Below are 20,245 nucleotides of genomic sequence, written 5' to 3'. Positions count from 1 at the left end.
CTTCAAGTGGAAGATTAAAGAAGTAAAAAAGATTTTATAGATGAATCATCGATAAACTTCTCTATCACATTTTTTCCAGAGATTTTTTTAAGGACAAAACACAAGCACTACAAGAAAATCCTTAAGGCGCTCTCAGAGCAGTGCCTGTGCGAAAGTAGTGATTCACATTGGATTTGCATCGCTGGAGATCAAACCCATTTTAGAAAAACGCTCTCAGGAAGTTCATTCCACATAAAAACAGTTCTCCAGATGAAAGAGTTCTTAAACAGTGAAGTTCGAGGTGTACTGAGTTGAACCCCAAAACGATGGGCAGCCACACTGTGTCGCGTATTTCTAATATGTATCGCTCTTTGTGGAATCAAATGTGTCAAGTCAATTGAACACCTCTCGTGAAAGTATTTATAGAACAGGGAACAATCTTCAACCTTTTTTCGATGTTCCAGGCTATCAAGGTTGCACGTGATGTTCGCGTCTCCGATCAGGCGGATGGCTCTTTCTGGATGGAATCCAGCAACTTCAGGGTATGTTTGGGGGCAGAGCTCCATACATGAAAACAATACTCCAAAGAAGGTTTGACCTGAGCTTTATAATAGCAGGGGAGCCCACGATGCAAAATGAGAATTTACTCGAGCGTCATTGAGACATATCAGGTTGCAAAGCTTAGATGATATGAAGAAAAAAAATGTTATATAATATATACCTTTTCATCGGTGGGGCAAGCGGCTATAGATTTTCAAATATGTAAAAAAATACTGTTGCATGGATAGAGTCGAGCGCGTCAGATATTGATAGCATCAATTTCCTACGTATTTTTAATAATGTTGGTATGTTAATCTGATCGTTTGCATGATGTGGGTGGTTGTACGTAACGGTTAAAAGTGAAAAGAAAGAAAAATTAATCCAGCGCGTCAGAATTTCTAAGGGGGTGTTAAGTGCAACAAAAAAAAGCTCTCATTCAATAATCTGACAATTTCGATCTGACGTAAACTCGCGCCCATTATTATGATGTGCAAAAAAAATTCGCCATTTTGAAATACTCAAGCGAGTCAGATTAAGATATATATGGTTCATCCTTATGTTTTGACGTGCTGTCTCATAATCTGACGATTATCTAGAGATATTCGCCTAATCTGACAAAAATAATATATTTTTTTTTTTTTCAATTCATTGAACTTAATTAATTGAAAAGCTCAGGAAATAGCATGCAAATGAATAAGTGTATGTTTTTTAAGTAAAATACTTGTATTTATAAGAAATAGTGCTCAAAAAAGTTTAATTTTTTGTAACCAATTGATTAATTAATGAAGAAAAGAGAAATGGAACTTTCTATGGTTTTTACCACTTTTATTTGTAACTAATGTTACTGCAGTTTCGTCCTATAGTAGTATAGTAATATAGTAATGACTACATCCATCAATCAATTGATTAATTAATCATCATCTTCATCTTCATCACGAACGAGTCTCTGTGATCAACTGTGATGGCGTCATGGCAACAGAATTTAGAGTGGGGACGGAGTGAGAGAGTAATAGATAGAGCAAAAGTGAATAGAGAATAAAGGAATAGAAACTCGGAGAGGGAAATATAGGTATCACACATCTGCACGCATCAAACTTTATCGACGAATTTTTGTTATTTCGGCTTGCGAGAATCGTCAGATTATATATTTTTCGTTATCCTTGAATTATTTCCTTCAAAATTAAAAAAAATTAACTACGCTCGAGAATGTTGAAAGACGTTATTTTTTAACAACTTTGATGCCCTCCCCCTTCTTTACGTCACTCTCAAATTGTCAGATTACTGGAATATACACTTTTTAGCAGGTAATTAACTCACCCTACCTTAATCTGACGCGCTCGAGAATTTCTGATGATCAATTTTTATTTACTAATCTGATCCTTTATCCCTCACAGGCGGCCTTATATATGGGGCTCATATTTGGTGGAGGTACTTAACCGGGTACAAGGTATCCCCCTGTATATTAATCTGCCGCGCTTCCGTAAATCTCGAAATGCCCGCTTGGGCTCCCCTATTATAAAGCATCAAAAGTTGCTGAAGTGTGTACAGTTTTCTGGTTCGGGACAGTGTTCCAAGCTTTTGAGAAGCAGCTTTTGCACTTCCAGCGACACCAAGACATATTGGTGACCATTTTATTCTATTTCTTTTGATAGCAATGTGAAGCACTGCATAAAAATCCTGAAGATGCTCTGAAATCGGTGCCTTTGCAGTACAGAATCGGTTGTAGAATGAATGTGAGGAGTTTACTGATGATAAAATAAATTATTTTTGGAAGACAAGAGTAAAGATCTTGTGAAATACTGAGGCAAAATTTAAGAAGTTCAATACATATAACGAATGCATCTGCGAAATAGTTTTTAAGAAGCTTGATGATTAAGTTATATTATAGGCATTTATTTTTTTTAACCAATCAAGAGAAGTTATATAGATGGTAGCTAAGAAATCAGTAGTAGATATTGAAGAAAATAGATATGTTCGTATTACAATATTTGTACAATAAAATTCAACCCAATACAAGTTTCTCAGATATCACTGTACTCGATATATGAGTTTAGATTCACACTTTATGGCAATCTATTGATGAAAAAAAAATAGTTTGAAAAAGTAAAAAACACGCTTTTAAAGAACATCAATCTGAAAAGTTAAAAATATTTGAAACAATAACGAACGAAAAATACTAGTATTATTTGAAAAAAGCGACGGGCGCTGGATATACTAAAAATATGGCACAAAGCGCTCACGTTTTTTTCACAAAAATACTATTATTTTTTGTTTGTTATTGTTTTGAGCTTATTTCAAAAAATATATTTTTTACTTTTTAGTTCGATGTTCTTTAAAAGCGTGTTTTTTAGTTTTTTAAACTATACTTATTTCTCATTTTTTAGTTCCTTATGCTGTAAAAGCGTGTTCTTTAGTCTTTTTGAACTCTATTTATTGTATCTAAATCAGCCGTATATTGTTTAGAAAAATGACGATTGACATTTTCCGATTCCGGAGAAGAAGTCTGCTACCATGCCTAAGGAAGGCAGCAGGCGCGCAAAGGAGGGTTACAAATAAGGCAGCAGGCGCGCAAGTTAATAAAAAGAATACTTTTTTCAAATGAAGAAATACATGTAAAATGAGTTCGAATTATATCAAGGAGGCGAAGAGATCAAGCAATAATGTCGATATATCAAGGAGGTTGCGTACAGCGTCATCTGCTCGCGAATAGACCATGCAGTAATGTGGATAATTCTGACAAATACAAATCTCGAGCTTGAGAGTTATAAGTAAACTGACAAACAAACAAACATACGTACAGGTGAGGCTAATATAAAGCCTGTAAAAAAATGTAGATAGACAGCCAAAACATGACATGTTTTCTCGTCATAACAGTTGAGCTAAAAAGTTATAGGCTAACATAGAAAAAAATCTCAAAATTTTATTTTATTATTCAATACAGTTGCCTGTATTTGTATTTAGCTTCAAAATGGGCCTGAGTTTCAACGATTACCTCTTCATCGGTGCTCATTTTTTCCAGCAAGAATTACCTTGAGGTCTGGGAACAAAAAAAGTCGACGGGGCCAGATCTGGAGAATACGGTGGTTGTGGAAGCAATTCTAAGCCCAATTCATGCCATTTTGGCATCGTTTTCACTGATTTGTGACATTGTTTAAATGAAACAACACATTCTTCTTCTTCAAATGGAACCATTTTTCCGCGATAGCCTACTACAAAGGTTCCAACAATGCTATGTAATAGTAGCTGTTTATTCTTTATCCTTTATCAAAATAGTCGATTAATATTATAGTATGCACATCCCAAAATACTGACAGTTGCGTCTTTGCACGCTTTAGAGTCAGTTCACCACGTACAGTCCACTCAGATGACAATCGTTTTGATTCTGGTATGAAATAATGGAGCCATGTTTCAGCCATTGACATATATCGACGCATAAATTCGGGTTTTCCTGATGGAACAGCTTCAAACACTACCCAGAATCATCACTTCGTTGTTGTTTTTGGTCGATTGAGGGCTCACGCGGCACCCACTTTGGACAGAGATTTTGCGTAAAAGTCATCCAAAATTATTTTGTGGACTTTTTTGATGTTTTCGTCGGTAACAGCCTCTTTGGAGCATCCACTGCGTGTATCGTCCTCAGTTCTCATTTCACATTGTTTAAACTTAGCTAACCACTTACCAACTTTTGATTTTCCTGGTGCAAAGTTCGAATAATGTTTATCAAGCCAAACCTTGGCTTCAACAGTTTGTTTCGCCAAAAAGAAATGCTCTATCAGCACACGAAATTACTTTTTTGTCCATGGACACCAATTGAAAACTTTGCAATCGTGTGGGGAGCCGATAAAACGCGAAGAGTAAAAAAAGTACCTGAGAGAAGTAGAGATGCAAGCCCTTCTTATTATTTTTTTCAGTTCGTCAATACTGCCGAAAGCTGAGCTGAATACTATGTCTTCTATGAAGCTCCACAATGAAAAGTCCAGAAGGATTAGTACAGATGAACATGGTGAGTAGGTAGTGTTTTGGATTTGACTTTGAACGACCTTCACTTATTCACGCCCTATTCACGCGGAACTATTGTAATAAAATGATGCTTGCAATGCGATGAATTCACACCTCAAAACATTGGCGCACAGAACAAATTCCTGTACAGAATTTGAAGATGGTGTGAAAATCGTAAATATAGGATTGTCAGCTACAGGGTCTAAAGTGAGAATCCGCAAAAGTTGTGACTTTGATTGATCGAATGATGCGAGTTCATAAAGCTTCGAGAGTGATCATAGAATTGGGAGGTACCTACTTCAATCGCAGAAAATATCAGAGGTCAAGTATTTCAACAGCCAAAATCAAATTCTTGATCAATCTAACGACCTTGAGAAGTTATATAGGATATTTGTCGACACAATGTCAGCAAAAGCTTTGGAATTGAAAGAATGTGATCCAGGAATATTATCTACATAAATCTAGAAGTTTTCAGTCAATAAACGAATGATGTTATCACAGGTTGGACTCTGGAAAATGTGTACTGCAGCTGCAGCTGCAGTACACAGATATATGTTCGAATATAAATGAAATAACACTTGCAGATGTACAAACACAAATAAATACAGGCTCTGATCTAGTTGACGTTTATAATAAGGAGACATATATTGATGATATTGAAAGGCAAAAAATTGGGGCATGTCGGTCAATTCCTTTGAAATTGTCAGGAATTTTGAGGCGAGTTCAAAAACTGTGGTTTTTTTATTTATAAATACTGTCCAGAACAATTCATAAGATAACGAGAAAGTACATGTCATGTGTTTGAGAGTGAGAGGCCCGGTTTTGCCGGGTATGCCTACAGACAAGTACGCTTTATCAAAATGTGTAATGACAGATATGTTTAAAGGATTTCTGCTCATTTCATTAAATTCAGAAAAGGGCATGAAAGATTTGGACAAAGAGATTTTTTGAGAAAATAAAATACTTTCCCAAATATTATTGTGTGAAATGTCTTGTTTGAAGGAGTTTCATTGAACTTCTGCACAGGATAATGCTTACTAAAAATTCAAATATATCTTCGTCCGAACCTTACAATGCCTATCATTTTTTTTTAGAAATGTACCGCTATTTTTCGTGAAAGTAATGAAACCAACGAGAAGAAAACAATAATATTCCTCTTCTACACTACAGGACTCAAAACACTGCTACCTAATCTTCTAAAAGAAGATTCAATGCAATAATTTCAAATAATAATCTAGAAACCATCACTCTCAGTTCTGCGATTTGTGAAGACGATTTGAAGTAAAATTCTGAAAAACAGTTCATACTCTTTAAAAATAATGTGTCGTTCAACTCATCCTCTCTATTTGAAATTCTAAGGATAACATCTACTCTTTCTAGCGGCTGAATATATTCATCTTTCGCCCTCTCTGCTCTTATACTAGTTCGGATATTGAGTTAACTGTGAATGGTAGTCGTTTGAATGAGACTCGATACGAATTCAAGCCTGTAAGTGGACTGTAAGTCTTTGGAATCCACAAATATCCGGAATCGGCTGCTGTTCCTCCAGTAAAGATGCAAAATCTGACCATATGGCGATACACGAGTAGTTTTTTTCAACAATAACTGTTTAGCCCACATGGACCTGAAGCAATATAGTTTTCCTAACGTTCTCGAATAATATCCAGGTTTATCGGGTTGCGCAGTTCATTGATCTCAAGCTGTTGAAGCTCTCTACCAAAAGCTTTAAACTGCGCCAGGTCTGGACTATTTAGGTTGGATGTCCATTACACATTGGATACAGAACGCGCATTATCTCGCTGACTTGATCTTAGCTTCTATCTTGTGTACCCGTCGTTGAATTTTTCCGAGCTGCTAATCCGGAATCCCGTAAAGCGAATTGTGAACTATGGTTTTAATTTTCACTGAGAGAACCTTATGGACCTCTGAATCATGACGAGCTTGTTGTGGCTTATTATTATTACCATTTAGGTGCCTCTAGGTTCTTCTGGATCTATTTTTGATGTCAACTTTATCGCGAAAATACGGTCCGGCAAACTCAGTGAAAAATCGGGGTTTTATAACAATTCTAGTTATACAAAAAATGATTTTTCCATAGATCAAAGATCTGGTTCACTCGAAAAAACAAATACATTCAAAAAAACGTCATATATCAGATAATAACTCCAGCATACATCATTAAAACTCCCTAGAGAACTAATGAAAGAAATTGCGTTCCTGCCCTGTCACTGGATCATTTGATTTTAGCCCCAAAGAAAATAACTAAGTCGATGTGAGAATAAAAATTAAACTTCCATTATATTAAAACTTTTTATGGAAGATATTGTTCGCCTTTCTTCTTTTATCCAACAATTTCAGAAGCTGCTTCTGAAATTCATCGTCGAATATACTATTTTCGATTAAGGGATCAGCCCTAATTACATTTAGAAGTCTCTCTACTGGGATATTACAGTTTTTGACATTTTCGTTCGCTAATTTCATCATGTTTTATTCATGTTACCAAAATCTATATTTTTAAATTCTTGATGGTATATTCGTTGAATAAGATTAAAATTTACATATTTTTTCCTCAGATCGAATATAAATTTACTTGAATTTGAACAGTTGATATGCAAAATTCATAAATACACCGACTCTTCAGAAGTTTATAACATATTTACATATTATCATTAATTTCACCGAGTTACTTGTAATATTTTAGGAAGACGAATTTTCATGAACATATGTGCAAAACTTTTTCGTTTTGGGGGAATTCAGAACCAAAAAATATTTCTCCAATAAATCAAATATACCTTTCTGATATTCCACTCAAAACGAATTGCACCAATGAACTTCTTCTCATCTACTCTCATGATAATTTAATCCTACTGTATTTTTTGCTACCACTGACAACTCATTAATCTCTTGACTTTCTTATTATTGACATTGGAAGTAAGGTTTTGATGAAGGAAATGATTCATTAACATGAAGATTTCACGTCCATAGTTGAATAAAAAGTTAGTAACTTTGTCTATTACCTACAAATTCATATATTTCATTGATAACAGGTGGGCTGAAACATTTGTAGGCTAACACAGATTTTTTTTATAGAATTTGATTTTATTATTCAATATAGTTGCCTTCGATGGCGATACAACAATTATAGCGGTCACACACTTTTTCGATACTATTTTTATAATATACTGTTTGTCTTTAGCCTCAAAATGGGCCTCAGTTTTGACGATTACTTCTCCATCGTTTCCAGCAAGCATTATCTTGTGGTCTGAGAACAGGAAAAGTCACTGAGGGGCAGATCTGGGGGACACGGTGGATGTAAAAGCAATTCGAAGCCCAATTCATGCAATTTTGCCATCGTACATTCTCTTGGTGAAACATCAGTTTCTTTTTTTTCGAACTGGACCATTTTTCCACAATTTTTCCTTCCAAAGCTCCAAAAACGCTGTCTCTGTTGATGGTTTTTCTCAAGATAGTCAATGAGTACTATACCATGCGCATCCCAAAATAATGATACCATAACCTTGCCAGCCGATTGCTGCAACTTTGCTCACTTTGGAGTTGGTTCACCAGGTGCAGTCCACTCAAATAAGGTTCATTTTGATTCTAGTGTGGAATGATGACGTCATGTTTCATCCATTGTCACATATCGATGCAAAAATTCGGGTTTTTTGGTAGGACAGCTCCAAACGCTGTTCAGAATAATCCATTCACTGTTGTTTTTGATCGATTATGAGCTTGTGCGGCATCATTTCTGAACAGAGCTTTCGCACACCCAAATATTCATGCACAATATGTCCAACACACTCCTTTGATATCTTGATATCTTTAGTAGTCTGGTTTACATGTACTCGAATTAGCTCTTTTTGGTGACGTTTTTCAGCCCTGTCCAAAAAATACGACCAAGGTGTCATTCGATTCGTATTTTTGCCTAGAAAGTTTAAATACATGTCCGAAAACGCGCCGATAAAAATTACAAAAGTTATAAACAATTAAGTGAAAAAAATGGGGCTTTAGTTTTTTCTTAATATATCGAAAAATTTTCAAAATTTTGAAAATTTGAAAAAAGATTTGAAAAGATCAATGAATTTGGGTAAAAAAAGTCCCGACTCCCGAAACTGTATCTCGATTATTTATAATTTTTACAGAGCCCTGAAAATAGAGCCAAAAGCGGGTAGTTTGGCTTCCGCGCACCTTTCGTCACTCTAACATAAAAACAAAAAAAATTTGAGCATATTGAATGTAAATATTAAGGAATGAAAAAATTCATGTTGGGATACATCAATAAATAATGATCCGCAGACAAAAAAATTTTATCCCAATTTTAACGTTAATTATAAATTTGTTAATTAATAACTTTTTCTGAATTGAAAGTTGATATAAAAATCCTTATAATTAATAAACAAAAACCTTGGCATTTTTTTCCTCAGGTGAAATTATCCTTAATAGGCAAAAAAATAGATCACCGCTGCCAAAATAAAAAAATTGCTATTTTCTATTTTTTTATTAACAATTGAAAATTATAATTTTATAAAAAATACATTACAATTTTTTTTTAATTTTTCATTGTTTCAATGTCTCATGGCTAAAAACTAATTAATAATTTTTTTTCAATTTTTTACAGCTATTGTTAATAAATTTATTATAAACAAATACATTGTTCATGAACAATTCGAAAATTTTTTTTTTGCATTATGTTAATGGAAAAAAAAATCATGATTTTTAGAAAAAAATGGTTTCTTCAAAAAATTTATTTGTTGCTAAAAAATGCGTTTGTTAATTAACAATCGTTTTTTGCAACCAAATATCAAAACTAAGAAACCGTTTTTTTTTAAATCATAAATTCTATTGTTCTTTGAGGTTTTGAAAAAACTTTTTTTATTCTTTTTTTAATTGTTTATCTAAAAAAAAATTGTTTTGAACAAATTATACAATTAAAAAAAGAATTGAAAAATAGTTTTTTCAAAACCTTAATGAACAATAGAATTTATGATTTGGAAAAAAAAAACGGTTCCTTAATTTTAATATTTAGTTGCAAAAAACGATTGTTAATTAACAAACGCATTTTTTAGCAACGAAGTAATTTTTTTAAGAAACCATTTTTCTAATCATGACTTTTTTCCATTAACTTAATGGAAAAAAAAATTTTGAATTGCTTTTAAACAATGTATTTGTTTATAATAAATTTATTAACAATAGCTGTAAAATATTTTTAAAAAAATTTATTAATTAGTTTTCAGCCATGAGACATTAAAACAATAAAAAATTATAAAAAAAAAATTTGTTATGTATTTTTTATAAAATTATAATTTTCAATTGTAAATATAAAAATAGAAAATAACAATTTTTTTATTTTGGCAACGGTAATCTATTTTTTGCCTATTAAGGATAACTTCACCAAAGGAAAAAATGCCAGGGTTTTATTTTAATAATTATAGGGATTTTTATATTAAATTTCTATTCAGAAAAAGTTATTAACTAACAAATTTATAATTAACGTTAAAATTGGGATAAATATTTTTTTCTGCGGATTATTGTTCATTGATGTATCCCAACATTACATGAATTTTTTCATTCCCTAATATTTACATTTGATATGTTTAATTTTTTTTGTTTTTATGTCAGAGTGACGAAAGGCGCGCTGAAGCCAGACTACCTGCTTTTGGCTCTATTTTCAGGGCTCTGTACAAATTATAAATGATCGAGATACAGTTTCGGGAGTCGGAACTTTTTTCACGCAAGTTCATTGATCTTTTCAAATCTTTTTTCAAATTTCCAAAATTTTGAAAATTTTCCGAGATATTAACAAAAAACTAAAGCCCCATTTTTTTTTCACTCAATTGTTTATAACTTTTGTTATTTTCATCGGCGCGTTTTCGGACCTTTCCTTAAACTTTCTAGGCAAAAATACGAATCGAATGATACCTTGGTCATAATTTTTGGACAGGACTGAAAAATGTTACAAAAAAAAAGTACATGTGAACTAGACTATAGAGCCTCAGCTATAAAATGTCTTCCTATTGATTTTCTTCAAAGTAACAAATGATGCTTTACTCAAAATGCTCTATGCCACAAACTAATAGTCCGATAGCTGTGAAATTTGTAGAAGTGTCTTTTGAATGTTTGAGTCAACTAATGATATTATTAGCGCCATCTGTGTGTTGTCCTACACACTTTCAGCCCACCTAATATTTCAATAGTGTCCTGGTCGATTAAAATGGGAAACATTTCATTTTAGGTTGCACTATATCAGAAAGTGCTGAGTCAAATTGTCTTCAGTGTGATTGAAAATATTCTGTCCAGAATTATGAATACATAATTGGCAAGAACAAGAATGAAATATAAATGAAACGGAACAAGTACAAAATATCCACCATCAGTACTAGCATTAGTAAATGTAATAAAAATAGTTGAATTTCAGAACAAGATAATCCATGTATCTTATCATTCTCAGGCAACTTTCTTTCAAATGAACATTGTTTCATGCGATAATAAGATTTTCCAATTCAGTTTTTACTCCGATTATTCATTATGTAACTGAAACATACATCACTCATAGGTACGCGACACAACATAATATTTGAAAGAGCATTGATAGAAATTTCACTTATAAGAAACATATTTATTCTTGATGGTGCACTTCGAAGTTTCGGGACAAGTCTTACTCCTCATCTGCACAGACGGGGCACGATGACTGATCGTTTAAAAAATCACATAGTTACCTTATTTGATCCCCGACATAGGAATTCCATTTGAATTGCACAGGAAATACTTTTAGGAGCAATTTGTTTTTGGAAAAGCTTTTTCGCTTTACACTACTCCATCATTTACAAAATATATAGCAAACTTCCAAACAAAGGAACAGAGAAAATAACTAAAAGGATGTGTGAATCGGGCACAGAAGTTTCTTTCAGATACAAACTAAAAGAAAAAACAGTTTGGAAGCAACTACTTTCACTTGGACATTGAATAACATAAAAGAAAAAAGTCGGTTCAGAAAAATGTTTTCCACGTTTTTCTGTCCAGTTTGTCTACTCTTGCTAACATATACTAACTATCTCAATGGGCCTACTCTGAAATGAATTTAAATATTTCCATATGGAAGCACCTATTTCTCAACATATAAAATAATTGAATGAAGAATTACTTCCAATTCAACAACATGCTCAATCTATCGTGTTGAACTCTCGTAATGGAAAACCCACTTGCCGGGAATTATAGAATGAAAAATACACAGTAACCTGCTGGTTCGATTGTTTTATTAGACTAGATATGTCGATGAACTGAAATTATGGTGAATAGCGCTGACAGCAATCTAACAGATTCTTTTCTATCCAACGAACTATACATTCAAGTCATAAAGAAAATTCACTCGATTCCAGAAACTAATTCAAAAATTACAGAATCTTAACTCATTTGGGTCAAGCTAGTGTGAAGTTCTCACAGAATGAATTTGTTAGAGTGTTAGCATATCTTATGAAAGCGATAATAACTTAAGCATGCAGATTACAAACAACAAATATGGAAGTTTGGTGTCAACAAGATCAGAGGTTTATCAAGCCAAGCCTTGGCGTGGCTCTCACAAACTAAAATAGTCCGACAGCTGTGAAATTTGTACACGTATCTTTCAAAGGTTAGGGTTAACTAAAAATCATATGGATTCAATACATCTGTGTGTTAGCCTTAGAAGTTTTCAGTCCATCTACTATTAATTGTCGTGTGTATCATATCCGAATTTTACACAGGTCAAACTTAAATATTATTTGAGGCACACATGAAAGAGCATCAGAAAAGTTTCCAAACCAGGAAAACAAACTCAATGTGTGCTACTTGCCCAATCTTTAATTCAAAATAATTGTTTATAGAAGGAATGCTAAATTTGTTGTTATTAGTAATCATAATTACTCCTGTCCTGGAATAACTACTACGCATAATGATAATTAATTTATTTACACGTATTTACTAAGATCCAATGAATTATATCCGTTTCCTGCAGGTATGCGAATCTGATCTACGAAACATAGCTAAAAAGTAAAAATCAGTTTTATCAAAATAAAGAAGTTCATCGTCATATATGATATCAGGAAAAATTTTATAGGCGGATAACAAAAAACCACCTCTCTATACACACAAAACTTTTAAAAATACTGCTTTCATCTTTCCAAATGTAATGATGAAAGCAGCAACTCAACGAACACACTAAAAGGAAAGTAGAAACTTTCCTTTTAGTGTGTAGATATATCCTTCCACGAAGAGCACACAGGGTGGTCCATTATAATACCGAGACAATAATAACAAATCATCCATCGTTTCAGATCATGACTGTGGTACGAAAAAGTATATACAGAGTGACTCACAAATAACGGAACAGTCCCTGGAAGCTTGAAGAACATATTTTCTGGGTTATAATGTTAGTTATTGTGAATTCTGAGAGGCCTTTTATTGAGGTGTCTTTGAAAAACCCAATTTCATATATACTGAATGAGTCCTATGGATATGTTTCAAGAATTTGGTTGTCTTCTCTCAAGATATTTTTCTATTCAACTCGAGTGATCCCCTCACAGAATATTCACAGTTAATGGATCTGTTTTTCGATGGAGTACCCCATATATCTGAACTTCATGATGAAATTATCTTAATTTTCATTCCAATTATATAAGCTTTTCTTTAACCAGAAATTGAAAGTTCTCCAATAAGAATTTTAGTTGAGTAAAATCTGTGTTGCTTCAACAAAGGTAGGCATTTGTTGGAGCAACGCAATCTACATGTTAGCTGCCAACAAATTTCAGTAAACACTGGCTAAGGGGGTGTAAAGGGGTCTATCATTCCTATCACAGAAAAATCCAACGATTTCCATCATTACAGGTACATCATTCATTCCATTGATAACCGAAACCTAGAGAGCAATAACGTTTTCGGTAAATTTTTGGAGTGATAGATAGATCTTCCACCACACTCAACAACTGTTTGGAGAAAGATTTGAATTGTAGGAACCATAAAAAAATTATTCATGTAAATAATACATACTTCATGAATACAGTCTTTACACAATGAAGTTGTTTGATTGAATATCTGAATCTCTCTGTACAAACTCATAACGTGCACTTTTAGTCACCCAATGGACACTCTTCCATAATTTTTACTGTTACTCATTATTGACGTATCAAGCAAGGCAATGAATACATCTCATCAGCAAGGCATCAAGGAAGACAAGCAAATATTGATTGTTTCAAAAAGTTTTGTCCGTTTTAATGACATGTGTTTTTGTAGCTCCATATCTCAAAAAATATATATTTTATTTATCGTGGTATACACTGATCAATAGAGAATTTTGTACTCTCTCCTTTCTGTTAAAATCTGTTTTTTCGTTAACCAGCTGTCACCCCCCTACGAACGACAACTCTCAAAAGTTGAACCTTGTGCGAGCTGAGGACTAATGAGGTCTTACCTTTCCACTTGTGATTTCTAACACGGGTTGTTGGTTCATAGATGGATCAAACACACCTTCCGGTTCTGGTGCAGGTGTTTTCAGTCGCAGACACAGGACAGAGAAATCAACCTGCCTGGGAACCTATGCGACTATATTTCAAACGGAAATTTACGCTATTGAATTGTGTGCGGAGGGATTGGAAGAATCCAACCTCCAGAACGATTTGGAGAAATAAGAAGAGAGACCTTGGAAGAGGATCACACACCAATCTTTGCCAAGAATGAAAGCACGTGCTTGAATATCCGATGAGACATGAAGAATACCCACAACAGGAAGTGGTTAAAGTTGGTGAGGAAACAATGCCCAAATGCAGAACGAGAACAGGACAACTATGAAGCCGCCAACGTCATCAACATGAGTTCCCGCCCGCTCACGGACATAGAGGAATCTTTGTTGGGGAAAGGTCTAAACTTCGCCATTGCAACAACATCTGTGCCCACTTTGGAAATAATAACTGCAGTAGAATCCATCAGTTCCCTTATTGAACAGATCGAGGCAGAAGAATTCAGATGAAAAATCAGAGAACAGCTGGAACACGAACCAGTTCCAACTTCTAACATCTGCAATGAAGAACGAAGAGCCCTGAACGGGCTACGTAGAGACACCACCATCAAGATCTTACCTGCAGATAAGGGAAACGCTACTGTTGTGATGGATACTGATCTCTACGAACAGAAGATCGAAGAGGTGCTACGAAAAGGAAAATACACGAACATCGTAAGAGACCCACAGTAAGCTCCCTTACTTGTATGGACTACCCAGAATCCGTAAAAAGGAGGTTTCGCTCAGACCAATAATCAGCTCCAGAGATTCAGTTACTCAGAACTTGTAGAGATTTTTACTCCCAATAATTGAACCACTGCAAGGTAAAACATCATCTTTTGTGAAAAATTCAAGGCATTCCATTGAACTACTAGAGGAAATCGAAGTCAAAGAGCAGGATCAACTGATCAGTTTCGACGTGGAAAGCCTCTACACCAACGTTCCTGTCGAACGTTACCGTTACCGATACAAGTAATCATGGAATTACTAGGATGCTGTGTACGAAACTGCTATTTTCAACTGAAGGACTAATTCTTTACGCAAGATGAGGGACTGCCAATGGGATCGCCACTTTCACCGGTTATATATATATATATATATATATATATATATATATATATATATATATATATATATGGAGTGATTTGAAACTCTGGCTATTGAAGAAGCCCACAAGAAGCCCCGAGTCTGGTTGAGATACGTAGACGACACCTTCGACGACACCTTCATGATATGGAACCATGGGAATGCAGAACTAGACACTTTCCTGAAGCACATCAACACCTTCACAATGGAGAAGAAAGTCCACAAGGAATTATCTTTCTTAGACGTATTGGTGAAGAGGATCGACACTAAATGGGTAACATCTGTATATCGAAAACCCACTCACACAGGACAGTATCTGAACCAGAAATCCAACCACCATCTCGACTAAGAGAGAAATCATCAAGACCCTATTAGACCGTGATTTCGTGATGGTAGAACAGGCTTTAGCTAGAAGACAGCAAGAGCCTCACAAGGAAGAGAAGCCGCCACAACCAGTACTTGTACTTCCCTACATCAGAGAATGATCGGAAAGGATAAGAAGGATTGGATCCAAGTATAACATCAGGACCTTTTTCAGATCTGGGAACACTATTCGTAGCAGCCTCACAAAAACCAGACCACCTGCGAGTGCGGAGAATCATACATCGGTGAAACTAAGAGGCCATTGAAAGTTTGCATTGCTGAGCACAATAAACACACACAGCGAGGAGAAACCAGCAAATTCGAAAAAGCAGAGCATGTTTGGACGCACCAACATAACATCAAGTGGGCTCAAGCTGAAATCATCCACAAGGAGGAACACTGGTTTAGGAGAAAATTCATGGAAGCCGCGTATATGTTGTCCAACAACGCATTTAGTCAAGCTAGCGTAGAGATACGTAACATATGGAAACCTCTAATCAAGCGAAAAAAGACCAACTTCCGCCAAACGGTCATTTTCCCCTAAAACCAATGAAGCGGAGTAGCCATTCCGTTGAAGGTAATTTTTGATGATGCCTATTTCTTTTTCAAGACCTTCCTTGGTTCCATATTATGAAGGTGTCGTCTACGTATCTCAACCAGACCAATGAAGCGGAAAGAGGGGATAGGTGAAAGGTGAAAGCACTCGAATGACCTATAAATAGTCAGATCTCGGAGGAATAAGTCCAGTTATCACCCGAAGACGATTGTGGATACTAACAATCGAAACGACGTAACTTGGTTTGGAATCTTTTAATTTTTAATTTTATTCTTCATTTTTGTTAATAATATTTGTTAATTTTCAGCTTTTATTAATATTTCAATTTTTTATTTCCTGGTTGTAGCTTGTACGTTATTTCCTTGTAATTCCAGTTTTTTGTTTTAATAAAATTGTAATTTTCGGTTAATCTTTTATTTTTTTCAGGAATTTCAAATCAATTTATATAATATTAGACAACAGAAGTTCGAACTGACGAAATGAGAAGGAATTATTGTAGTTCCCTAGAATGGGAAAATTTTGTCCAATTCAAGCGACTTCGAAGGTTTTATTTTGTTTTATTCATTGAGTAATCACAGAACAAGCAATTCCAATAATCGATTACAATATCAAAAACTATAAATAACCATTCTCAATATAATAAAATGACTAAAACTAAAGTAACTACAAATCACCTGAATCAAAATCAAATTCATAGATACATTCAGTTGAAAATGACAAATGGACCTTTTTAATTTAAATTACAATTAGTAATAATTTATAAGGATGACATCTATATTTCAATATTTTTTAAAAATGTTTTTACATTACATTTGACAAAAAAATCTATATTTCTCAAACAATTTGCAAGAGAACACATATTATATAGTGGGGAGTTTAAACCTAGATTGGTTCGAGGTTTAGGCCGAACAAATATATATTTCCTTCTCCTTCCGTGTTAAGAATCACACGTTAAAAGGTGAAACCACGTTAGTCCTTAGCTCGCACAAGTTTATCAACTTCTGAGAGTTGTCGTTCGTATGGGGGCGTCAGCTGATTAACGGAAAACAGATTTTAAACAGATTTTTTTTCTATTATTGAAGTATGTACTACAGTTCACATAAATTCTTGACAACAAGTGTGGATTATCTACTTTTTTATGCAATAATAATAGAAAAGCAAGTTTTCTTCTGAATTCAAGGAAGTATGATAACTAAGACTGAAAATATATTCACCATGTTTTTTGTAATGCAGAAATCTTAAGAATTTTTTTTTGTACCTTTTCAATTTTATGGACATGAATGCATTATAAAGTGTTACTAATATGGATTTTTTTGTGAATTTGAATGAGTTCCTAATAATGAAGCCAAGCATTCTATATGCTCTGTTTATAATGTTGGTCATATGTTGCTGAAAAGTGAGTTTTTCATCCAGCGTAACTCCAAAATCTCTAAATTTTGTCTTCTTGGCTGAATATTCATTGTTTATCTTATACTGAAAATCATTGCGTAGTTTTTTTCTAGTAATTGACATACTAAAGCATTTTTCAACATCAAATGTGGGGCGATTTGACAGGGACCACTCGTAAACTCTATCTACGTCACATCTTCTTTACTTTTGATTTCCTTGAATAATATCAAATCATCCGCGAATAGTGCACATTGCGAGTCGTGAACTATATCTGGCAGATCATCTATTACTAATAAAAAGAAGAGGGGTCCTAGATTGGACCCTTGGGGTACACCAGATCTTGTGAAATAATCCTCTGATTCCCATCCCTTATAAACTACATACTGTTTCCTGTCTATAAGATACGAAGCTGACAGCTTCAAGAGTCGATCTGAAAGCCCAAAAGTATATAGTTTTTTCAACATATTCTCATGATTAACCTTGTCGAAGGCTTCACTAAAATCTGTGAAAATTATATCTAGTTGATTATTATTTCCGACAACTTAATTTGCCTCTTGTATAAAACATGTTACGTTAGTAACATGTTTTATAAAAAACTCGATCGAAAAAATGCAGGAGATAATTAAATTAACACAAACTATATAGTTACAATCAGATGGAGCATCCTTTCCATATAAAAGCTACGAAATAGGGGCGGTGCCATATCAAAAACAATTCTGATGCGAGAAAGTAAACATTGGTCGAACAATGTCAAAAATTAGATGAAATTTAGACGATAAATTTTTCGCATCAAGTTTCACACTTTCTTGGACAGAACATAATCCACAATGCCGCTGTGATGATTCTTTCAAGACAAAATCTATGTTGCATTCGACTCGACATTCGACTATCCTTTCCAAACAATTTAACATCAATTGTAAGTAAAAGTATAATGTTCTTGCAGAATCTACATCGTTTTGTCGATATAATTCAAAATCACCAGTGAATCATCATCTTTTTGTGGATAAGAAAGTAACAACGCATGAAACAAAAAACATGCAACCTAAATTACGACTAACCTTCTGTCATGATTTGGGATTAGAAACTCTAACATCAAAAATCTGTTCCCGAGAACATGCTCCAGTCCGGCTTCCGGGACAATACTGTCGGGATGGACGGGAAAAGCAGCTTTTCCATATTCCTCTAAGTTCCACCCCCTTTCGCGTACGTTCGGGTCTATGCGCCCTACGCCGGGGTTTGGAATTGTGATTTATTTTCGATTGAAATTCGGTTTTCGGAATTTGATATTCAGAGTCAGGTGAATCAATTTTGGAATGGGACAGCGTGAATAATAAAATGATGAGGGCATGAATCGATCGAAGGATTGGCACTTCCATTGTCTGATGCGAAACACGCGTTGCAACCTGTGGCTTGAACTAGGCTTTTATAAGCTACTTTGAATATTTGCTTTTATCTCATAAGCCGATAAAAATCCAACCAGAAGTAGATGAGCAAGATATTCACCTAAATTACTTGATAATACTGCTCAAATTAATTATTTTTGTGATACAATATGTGATGGAGATGGCCGATATTTGAAAAAAATCCATAACGTATTCAAGTAACAACTCATTGTGAGATTATCACTGAATAATTTACAAAACCGTAACAGGTGTTTAAGTATGCAACAGCTTTCTATCATACGTGTTCGTACTGAGCAAATTCTACACAATTAGTGTTTTACATAACAATTTGAATTGTATGACCTTCTACCTAATCATTAATAATAATGATAATGAATGGGCAAGACGTAACAGCAGTGAAGAACTCTCTCTGCGTCAAGTATCAGCACAAACTTCGACAGATCTGGTCACTAGAACTGTCGGGGAAGAACAAAGTTGCTGCAATAAATATGCTTGCGTTCCAATCTTACTCTACTCGTTTGGAGTAGTGAAGTGGACTCGGGAGTAACTGTATCAACTCGACGTAAAGACCCGAAAAATAATGCATCTCTATAGGAGTTTGCATCCCAAATCATCCGTTCCACAGTTGTACTTCCCCCGACAACAGGGAGGTCGTGGACTTTTGAGTTTGGAGTGTCTACATGACAAAATGGTACTTGATACAGCCTGTAAAGTCGTCAGGAGTTCGTATCCCATTCTCTGCATGGTCCGTGACCATGAGAGAGCAGGAATTGGAGCATTTCTCCTTAGGGCAGCTACCCGAGTAGCTGATGAACTTGGTATAGTTTTCGACTCTGAACGAGGTGACCACAACTCAGTCACCGAGTTGGAACCCGTTCAGCAAAAAGCTCAGATAAAAGCCGCAGAGATCACCTTACTTCTGCGGAGACACAGGGATAAGCCAATGCATGGGGTCTTCTTCAATATCATTGGAGACCTTGGCTTATCAAAGCGCCTGACGTTCGCTTTTCTCAGGTCGAGTGGGCTGAAGTCGGAAACTGAGGGGTTCATCATGGCTTGCCAGGATGGTGTCTTCAACACCTTAGTCTACCGCAGTCACGTGATGGGTATAGAGGTTCCTGACACAAGGTGCAGGGCCTGCCGCGAGGCGCCCGAGACTCTAATGCACTTGCTATCAGCATGTCCAGCATATGCGGTCTCGGCCTATATCCATCGACATAACGCGGCCCTGAGAGTACTATATTACCATCTACAGCACTCTTACGGTATTTACGAGACACCGGTGTTGCCCTACGCTCCGGGGGATATTGAATTCGTTGTGGGGAACGAGAAGTGCCGAATTTATTGGAACTATTCGTTCCCCACCCTCAGGCTCATACAAGCTAATAAGCCTGATGTAGTCCT

The 20,245-nt window shown here is 35.0% G+C and overlaps 1 protein-coding gene across 5 annotated transcripts in view; it reads right to left on the bottom strand.

Moving 5' to 3' along the window:
• LOC111507773 (band 7 protein AGAP004871) overlaps window positions 1–20,245 on the bottom strand; it is a 143,246-nt gene that overhangs the window by 86,184 nt on the left and 36,817 nt on the right. Inside the window, exon 1 of one of the 5 annotated variants that reach the window (XM_074182695.1) lies at window positions 18,497–18,521. The exons of the other annotated variants lie outside the window; for them this stretch is intronic. Coding sequence (XP_074038796.1) covers window positions 18,497–18,506 — 10 coding nt within the window. The 5' untranslated portion in view covers window positions 18,507–18,521. Of the gene's footprint in view, window positions 1–18,496; window positions 18,522–20,245 lie in introns of those variants that run through there. 5 annotated transcript variants of the gene reach the window in all.

The sequence above is a fragment of the Leptinotarsa decemlineata genome, unplaced genomic scaffold (genome assembly GCF_025532065.1).
Source record: "Leptinotarsa decemlineata unplaced genomic scaffold, Ldec_3_MD MMD2_tig00026328_RagTag_RagTag, whole genome shotgun sequence".
In the NCBI taxonomy this organism is placed as follows: Eukaryota; Metazoa; Arthropoda; class Insecta; order Coleoptera; family Chrysomelidae; genus Leptinotarsa; species Leptinotarsa decemlineata.
This window is presented reverse-complemented; position numbering and strand designations above follow the sequence as displayed.